This window comes from Hippichthys cyanospilos, chromosome 10 (genome assembly GCF_059441005.1).
Source record: "Hippichthys cyanospilos isolate Australia breed blue-spotted pipefish chromosome 10, RoL_Hcya_1.0, whole genome shotgun sequence".
In the NCBI taxonomy this organism is placed as follows: domain Eukaryota; kingdom Metazoa; phylum Chordata; class Actinopteri; order Syngnathiformes; family Syngnathidae; genus Hippichthys; species Hippichthys cyanospilos.
This window is the reverse complement of record NC_142378.1, coordinates 873,408-879,587: the sequence shown is the minus strand read 5'-3', so window position 1 is coordinate 879,587 and position 6,180 is coordinate 873,408. Positions and strand designations below refer to the sequence as shown.

Sequence of the window (6,180 nt, the reverse complement as noted above, 5' to 3'; positions counted from 1 at the left end):
AATGAAAATACAGTATATATAAATTTCTCAATATTCTGAGTTAATAGTACATTTGGTGCAATTATTCATTTTTTTTTTAATATTCATGTCCAATTTGTCTTCCCATAATGTTGTAAGAAACAATAAAAATAACATCCACATCTGTTAACACTTTTAATGCAAAGGACATGTGTGTGAATATACACATAGTACACATGCCACAAAATAAAATCTGGACAATAATATTATTTGATGTACATTCAGTAAATTGCGTCGTCCAGAGCAGCGACGATGAGGGAGGGGGCTGCCGATGGCTCAAGTGGTCAAAAGTTATTTTTTGGCTACTGGTATTCTGACGCTCTTCTCCCATTTCGAGGCTACGCAGACAAACAAACGGAAAAATCAACACGTTCACATTTGTTTGTGTTTTTGTTTGCCAGATTTCTTTGTCATACCCGATAGAGGAAGAAGCCTCTGCTTTGGATCCCGCCTGGTCCTTCCAGTTCGGCCTGTAGCAGCACAACAGTAAATGCGTTTTATTCATACTATATAGTACTTGTAAGTAATTGATATCATTTTGAAATATGGCCATCATCATAGCAATCTTGTTAATGCAAAAATGCAATAAGTAAAATATAAGGGGTTAATGTGCATAACGGATCCTGTAAGGATTCTGTTGCCAACCAAAACAGGAGCACTATTTCGAATTTACTAAACAAATACTCTAATACATATATAACAGTGCGGTTATGAGTGATTAGCTTTTTACAGCATTCCCTAGGGAAGTTGTTTGTGCTTTTTTTGAAATGCCTTAAAATAGCACCAAAGCCCTGTCTAACAGAAATGTATCACACCGCCTTCCAAAAAAACAAAATTTGCTTTTTAAGAAAGCAAAACAACACTCCATAAAGGTCTACATCATTAAAAACACGAATTGCAATGTTTTGTGCTACAACGACATCGGTATTGTGCTGCTCCACGTGGCAGTAAAATAGTCTTAAAGACACAAATGAAAAATATCTTTCACCAAAGATAAAGAATATATACTAGTAAGTACTGTTGTATTGTCTGTCTACATGTTAAAACACTAACTGCTACATGGATGCTATTCGTTAGCTTATCTAGCATGTTTCCCGTTATTAGCATTGAGCTCATGTTTTAGTGAGTCCTTTTTTTAACTGTCACTTACTTGCATTGAGATTCCTCTCTGTCGCCTGGTATGCAAATGGGGCACTAAATGCACAAGGGGTTGCGATGCGGGGCTCTGGTACACACACAAAAATACAACAAGAGTTGTCATTTCATGTTCTTTTTATACTCGGTGCAGTGAAGTCGGAGTATTCGTCGTCTACCATGGACTTTTGGACCAGCATTAAGAAGCAAATTTCCCCCAAGATGTCAGATGCCTGAAAAGGAAAAAAAAAACACATTGTTTTCTTTGCCTATAGCTTTTAGGCTCTATTTTTGACGATTTGTTTGTTTTGTTTTTGTTTTTGTATCAGTTCTTTGCGCGTCTTTGTCAGGCTAGGCAGTACCGCACAACACCAGAAGTGTCTTGGAGATAGACAATTTAGTGGCAGAAAGTTGATTGTAGAGAGATAGAGCATAGGGAGAAAGGGAGGATGGATGGATGGAAAATTAGACCTGACGGATGGACGGACGGATGGACAGACGCGTGGAAGGACGGACTGGCCAATAGATAGATTGCCAGATGAAAGTCAATTGTAATGTATGCATCGTAGCAGTACCTGAAAGTCTGGAGAAAAGAAGGAGGAACAGGCTGCATCTATCTGTTGAGGTTCAACATACAATGAAGAATAAGGAGACCAAGAACATGAAGAGAAAAGAAGAAGTGGTGTTACTTGCCTGGCTCAGAAGGTACCTCTGATCATCTGTGGCTTGCCAAGGTTCTACCGGAGCACCTATTAATGTGAGCACAACATAAGCGCCTAACTTAGTGAAAACAAAAACATCTTGACGCCAAACAGCCTGCCATTACCCTTGACTAAAGATTCGCAATGATAGTGTAAAAGCTGAAAGCTTCTCCCAGGTTTTATACGTTTATCATTCACATGATTGCCAGCGTTCCCCATTAACCACCTAAAAGCTTTTCCTGTGAATGCACGCACTTAATGTGCTGACATAGGATTAGTTTACCAGCCCGGGTGGAAAATTCCGTAGGCTAGCATTCCGCTGAATTCAAACATTACATGATGGATGGACGGACGGACGGACGGACGGACCGTTGATGACATGGATGTTTTCGAATGGATCGGTGAATCGCGGGTGGTAAACGAATGGACAAATTGTACCGCGAGAAATGCTGTTGTCCGGTTATTTGATGGATGGGGTTATCTATTAGATGAGCGGATTTAGGAATGCTGTTACCGTATGGATGATTGGCAGTGTTATGTTTTTAATGGATGGATGCTGACACGGCCCATAAATTGAAGAGTAATGAGCAGCTTGGTACTAAATCACAGAGGTTAGAAACCGTATGGCTGTATAATCTAATGAAGACAGAAATTAAATACTGTAAATGCATGTTAATATCATAATGCTACCATAAATAATGAAAAATATTAAAATATATATATTTACCATCATTTCAAATATATTAACATACATTTCCAAATATTTACATATATTTCAAAACATTTCAAAATAAAAACGATCCTTTACTAGGAAATAGCTGTATTATAAAACTAGTTACAAACAAAAGATTGTTTTAACAACAAAAACGTAAAGTTCACTATAGTTTCAAAGTCCACCTTACTGTGTATGAGAGGAACCGCGGCGAGGACCAGGAGGGTGGCGAGGCTGACGCCGGCCACGCTGACTGCACTGTCCGGACTAAGCTTGTGCAAGCTCCCGCCGCTGCCGGTGGATGCCGCGCGCTTCTTCTGTTTCCTGGGCATGTTTTCCTCCTCTGCTGCGTGGATTCCACTAATGTGCGCGTGTGAATTGTGAGTGACTTTTGAGCAGGGAGTGGGGAGTATATGAAGGCGGGTGTCACTCATTTACTCTGCGTCACTGTAGGAGGCCCATACGTGGAATATTGGACACCCCTTTGTCATATCATCACAGGTCCAAACAATAGGTACAGCCATGCAATCGAATACAAGAGTTCTCAAACTTTTTGAAAATAGACATGTGCCACCTTCAATTCCAGCTGTGGAAGTTTTGAAAGATGTATACACCTTCAAAAGCACTGGGCCTTAAATTGAACCCTGAGGCACTCCGCATGATTTTATGGACTTGCCAAAATGTCCTTCGTACTGGGCCTAAATCTGAACTGGATGGACCTTAGAGAGGTAGACGTCCAAATTTACCAAAAGCTCCTGTCTTTGAGGCAGGATGTGAACCTTTTAGTCTACTTTATCAAAAGCGTTTTTGAATGAAAAAAACGACATAAAAACAGAGAGATGTGCCATTATTATCTGATTTATTCAACTTTGGAACTGGATTTGTAGTGGAATCTCTGGACCTATTTTATTCAGCAGCTCAAGAAAACAGATCTGGTACCATCATTTATTTTATTTATTGCTCATCTGCTGGAAAATTGCAAACGAAAAAAGGTGCACATTGTTTTGCAAGGTAGCCACTAAAACGTAAAGTTGTTTTCATCAAAGTTGTTAACTTGCTCTGAATTTTATATATATATATATATATATATATATATATATATATATGGGTGAATTTGCTCTCAGGGTATCAGCCGTCACACGTCAACCAAACTGCAGCTGGTAGCCCAAAAAAATAACGTCAAGATGATATGTTTAGTTTCAGTTTATCAAACGTGCCTTTATTTGTGGGTGAAATTAACAGGCTGTTAAACTGCAGTTATTACAGTACATTGGATAGGTGCTGCTGTAAAGCAGTGACGTAAACTGTTGTAACCACTTAATTTCCGGTATGTATCATTAATATATTACCGTTGACGAATGTTTTTGAAAAAAAACAACAACAACAAAAAACAACGCAAAGCACTGAAACCACCAAAAATGAAGTGGCGAGCTAACACTGGATTAAAACAGGATATAAAGAATATTTTTTACCTTCTACCATTAAGTACCTTGCCAACCTTTGTCCTCACTGTTGAGGAATTGATTTGGGTAGCCATAATCCAAAAATATTGCGCTTTGTTACATCTGCCACAGTCGTCCTAAAGCGTTACAGGGTGCGGTGAAATTTAAAGACGACTTGGACAAAAATAATGTGTCAATTGTCAAGCGACGGAGCAATTCCGAGGAGTAGTCGTCATCCCCACCCATGTCCGTCCTCCTACACTCATCTCCACATCCGTCCTCTTCCTGTTTCCCTGTCAGCAACATCATAACAGCGAGGCTCACCACTAATCTAGCTTTCAAATTAATTCTCGGTGAGATTTAACCATAGCAGCTTTCCTCGTTGCGAGGCAAGCCCCCCCCCCCCCCCCCCCCCCCCGAAACCCCCTTGTGGTTCCGCCATTTCTGTGGCACTTTCGAAATGTCAAGACCTTTGAAACGACTTGATTTTGATTATGTCTGGGACTTGCGCGCTCCTGACTAAGGAGGATTTGTTTGCGTTAAAGCTCCCCGAGGAGCCGGACGGCGATACATTCCGACCGCGGCCGATCAACACGCTCGCGCAACAGATGGCGGCCGTGCTCAGCAGAACTGACAATACTGTAATAAACACGTGCCGGTATATCTGAAATATCAAATCTAATCCGAACTATCTGAAGTATACGTACGATTCAAAATTGGAATATGTTTTCTATCGAATCAATTACCGACACTCAGAAACCCTCTTCTCTGATTGGCTGACGGGTTTCCGTTAAAAACGCCCACCAATTTTTCACGCAAGCAAAAATTCCGATACATGAACAGGTCAAAATTAATCACTTGAAAAGCATTGAAAAGAAACACTAGGGAGCTGAAATTTCATCCAGGTGGCGACTATGAGTCGAACTTCAACATGGCACACCCGCTTTACACTACCAGGAGCGTGCCATTTCTTTGCTAATTAACTTGTACAATAACGAGTATGATGTGGATCAAAATTAGCCAAAATTGGTCAAAATACTGCACAAAGGTACTAAGAAAGTATTGATCTAAATTGCACTGAAAAATGTCTGTGAATCACCGATACTGCTATGCTATGAAAAGAACAATTATTACAATAAGTGGCATCTTAAAGAGTCAGTGTGTAAGATTTCTACTGTTTTTCATTATGGACAGCAGGAGGTGCTGCATTTACCATTGTCCGTAGCTATAACAAACATGGCCGCCTCCGGAGGAGTGCCACCCCCCCATATAATATAATTTAATGATAACTAGACCCGTGATTATATTTAAAACATTTTGCAAGTTGAATTCATTTCTTTTCATGAAAAACAGTCTAAATATTACACACTGTCCCTTTAAACAAACACCCCTTGCATGGTTTCCTCAGCGGACTTTAAGTGGAAGTCGTCACTTCCACCTGCTCCATCTCGCTTTAATAGTATCTAATGTTCGACTGAGATTGGATTCATATTATGCACGCGTATGAAATAATATCGCAATTATGTTTAGATTTGCCCTCGACAACGTAATGGACTCGTGGAATCTCTGTCATGCAATATTATTGAGGTAAACGTGATCCAATTTAATAATTGGCACACATGAATCACTTACTCATTTTACATGCGCCGCATGTGCAATATAATATTACCGTGTTAGAAGTATTTTTTAATCAAGACCGTTGCGGCGCATCCAAATCAACATTACCAATTTCCCGCCTCCTAAACGTTATAATTAGCCATCCCGGTTTTATGGTTTGCCGTGACTACTGTTAAATGATTCATAAAGAATGTCCCACATGCTGTGCTAAAAAATGTACAGTTACCTCGTTACCTGTCAAAGAAATGATTTGTTTTTGTGAACACATCTCTAGTTGAATATTTTTTACCGAACAAATATTTATTCATCATTATTTCTTTTTCCGAGCAGATCCAACACTTTTTGTTGATTTTTTTTTTTTTTATGGACAAATATTGATTAATGATTATGATTTATTTTGTGAAAAAGATCTCTACTGTAATCCAAAAAAGGACGCTTTGTGTTAATATTTTTGTGTGGACAAATTTTTATAATTATTTTTAAGAACAGGCCAAGCACTTTATGATGATTATTTTTTGTGGGTGCATATTTATTAATAATTATGTTTTGTTTCTTA

General features: G+C 39.1%; 1 protein-coding gene across 1 annotated transcript; it reads right to left on the bottom strand.

Moving 5' to 3' along the window:
- Positions 1 to 153: 153 nt before the first annotated feature.
- Positions 154 to 4,357, bottom strand: nmu (neuromedin U). Its single transcript, XM_088426075.1, has 7 exons — positions 2,756 to 4,357; positions 1,846 to 1,901; positions 1,729 to 1,769; positions 1,332 to 1,392; positions 1,169 to 1,243; positions 435 to 488; positions 154 to 356 (listed from the first exon to the last, which is right to left on the bottom strand). Exons 1-7 carry the CDS (start codon positions 2,997 to 2,999, stop codon positions 321 to 323), a joined length of 567 nt encoding a protein of 188 aa, XP_088282201.1. The 5' UTR covers positions 3,000 to 4,357; the 3' UTR covers positions 154 to 320.
- Between the last annotated feature and the right edge of the window lie 1,823 nt (positions 4,358 to 6,180).